This window comes from Bos indicus, chromosome 8 (assembly GCF_029378745.1).
Source record: "Bos indicus isolate NIAB-ARS_2022 breed Sahiwal x Tharparkar chromosome 8, NIAB-ARS_B.indTharparkar_mat_pri_1.0, whole genome shotgun sequence".
NCBI classification, from domain to species: Eukaryota; Metazoa; Chordata; class Mammalia; order Artiodactyla; family Bovidae; genus Bos; species Bos indicus.
The window spans coordinates 73556868-73559223 of record NC_091767.1 but is presented as its reverse complement, the minus strand read 5'-3'; the positions used below and the strand labels follow the sequence as shown (position 1 = coordinate 73559223).

The 2356-nt window shown below is 35.5% G+C and overlaps 1 protein-coding gene across 1 annotated transcript in view; it reads right to left on the bottom strand.

Annotated features, from left to right (window-relative positions):
• Positions 1-2356, bottom strand: part of PPP2R2A (protein phosphatase 2 regulatory subunit Balpha) — an 81676-nt gene that overhangs the window by 7897 nt on the left and 71423 nt on the right. The window contains exon 6 of the mRNA XM_019966381.2: positions 1585-1762. Coding sequence (XP_019821940.1) covers positions 1585-1762 — 178 coding nt within the window. The remainder of the gene's footprint in view (positions 1-1584; positions 1763-2356) is intronic.

Here is a 2356-nt window from a genome sequence, read left to right as displayed (position 1 = left end):
CCTCCAATAAGAATATATGCAAATCCAATGAAAATTTTGGAAAAGAACAAAAAGAAATGGTTGAAAAAATATGAAAACATGCTGAAGTCTACTAAGGATGAAAGACGCAAATGAAAACAACTAGAGACCCTTTCACTAACTAGACCACGAAAGGTATAGGAAAGCAGGCATTTTTTATGCATTACAGGCAGACCTTGTTTCTTTGCTTTGCTTTACCGTGTTTCACCTATCAGTTCACTGCACTTCACCTATGATTTACTGCATTTTTTATAAATTGATGTTTTGCAGCAACTGTGCATCAAGCTAGCCTATCAAACACCATATTCCCAACATCATCAGCTCAAACCTTTACATTATTATTACATTTGTTTCGGCGATCTGTGATCAGCTCAGCTATCTTTGATCCTGTAATCGTGTGGGGGTGCCATGAACTACACACACAAGGTGGTGAATTTAGTCAACTGCTGAAAGGACAACCAAGGGCTGAGAACATTACAAAAACTTAGCTGATAAAGCAGTGGCAGGGTTTGAGAGGGCTGACTCCAGTTTTGAAAGAAGTTCCACTTGCGTGAAATGCTGTCAAACAGCACTGCAGACTACAAAGAAATAATTCATGACGGGAAGAGTCAAAATTGATGTGGCAAACATCACTGCTGTCTTATTTCAAAGAAACTGCTACAGCTACCCTAACCTTCAACAATCACCACTGATCAGTCAGCAACCTTCAACGAGGCAAGACCCTCCAGCAGCATAAAGATTACCGCTTGCTGAAGGTGCAGGTGATGATCAGCATTTTTCAGCAATATTTTTAAACTAAGGTATACATATTGTTTTTTTTTAAAAAGACATAATGCAACTACATACTTTAATAGACTACAATGTAGCGCTAACATTTATAAGCACTGGGAAACCAAATAATTTGTGTGACTTAATTTTAGGGCAGTATTCACTTTATTCTTGTGGTCTGCAACTGCATCTGTAGTATCTCCGAGGTATGCTTGCACTGGTAGAGTATGAATTATAGTACAGTGTTAATTTTTCAAATGATATCTATTTGGAAAGATATACATTAATAGTAGTATGATAATTAACATTTATCAACAACTTAAGTACTTAAAAACAAACATGTATATACATTTCTATATATGTGTGTGTGTATATCTCATAATCACAGAAAATTTTTAGGAGGATAACATAAACAATGAGAAGTATTTAGACCATCATGCATCATGCCACGGATCTTTTTCCAACCTTAATGAGAATACTTTTATAATTAAAAATATTTTAAAGATAATACTCCACATATTTGTTTCTGTTACAAGAAACAGCTATTAAAAGTTTTTCTATTTTCATAGGTACAGAGAAAAATTCGTTAAAATTCCAAGAATCCAGTTTTTAAATTGATACATTATAAGCCTTTTATCAAATAATTTCACCCAGTGTTTAATAACACAAAAAAGTGCTACAAAATAATAAGCTATTATGTAAGAATCAAAACACCCCAAGGAGAGAATGAAAATAAATCCAGTATGAGGATAACATGCCTTCTTTACCCAACACCGAAAAAGGAAACCAAATGGATACTAAAACTCCTGTCTGTTATTTCCAGATGCCAAAGATTAATCCGCAAATCATCTGCAGATAAATATGTTTCATAATCACTATTAATAGAAATTGAGTTGATGTGATATGTATGAGCATTGGCAAATATTCTTCGTGGACTGGCCTCAACCATTAGATCCATGGGCCGAAAGACTGGCACCTGTCAATAAGACATGAAAAAGAAGTGATTACAAAATATTCACTTTCTACAAGAGAACTGAAGGTTCAGAAGACTTCATTACTCCAGTTTCTGAGGTAATATTAAACAGCATAATACTACACAGATTTAGTTTTATAAAGTAACTGATATTGGTTGTTTAAAGTGCTGACAGGGGAAGAAAAATGAAAAACAAATTTGCCTTCCTACGCTGGGGTGGAGGAAGCACAAGCTGGAATCAAGATTGCCAGGAGAAATCTCAATAACCTCAGATATGCAGATGACACCACCCTTATGGCAGAAAGTGAAGAGGAACTAAAAAGCCTCTTGATGAAAGTGAAAAGTGGAGAGTGAAAAAGTTGGCTTAAAGCTCAACATTCGGAAAACTAAGATCATGGCATCCGGTCCCATCACTTCATGGGATATAGACGGGGAAACAGTGGAAAGTGTCAGACTTTATTTTTGGGGGTTCCAAAATCACTGCAGATGGTGACTGCAGCCATGAAATTAAAAGATGCTTACTCTTTGGAAGGAAAAGTTATGACCAACCTAGATAGCATATTCAAAAGCAGAGATATTACTTTGCCAATAAAGGTC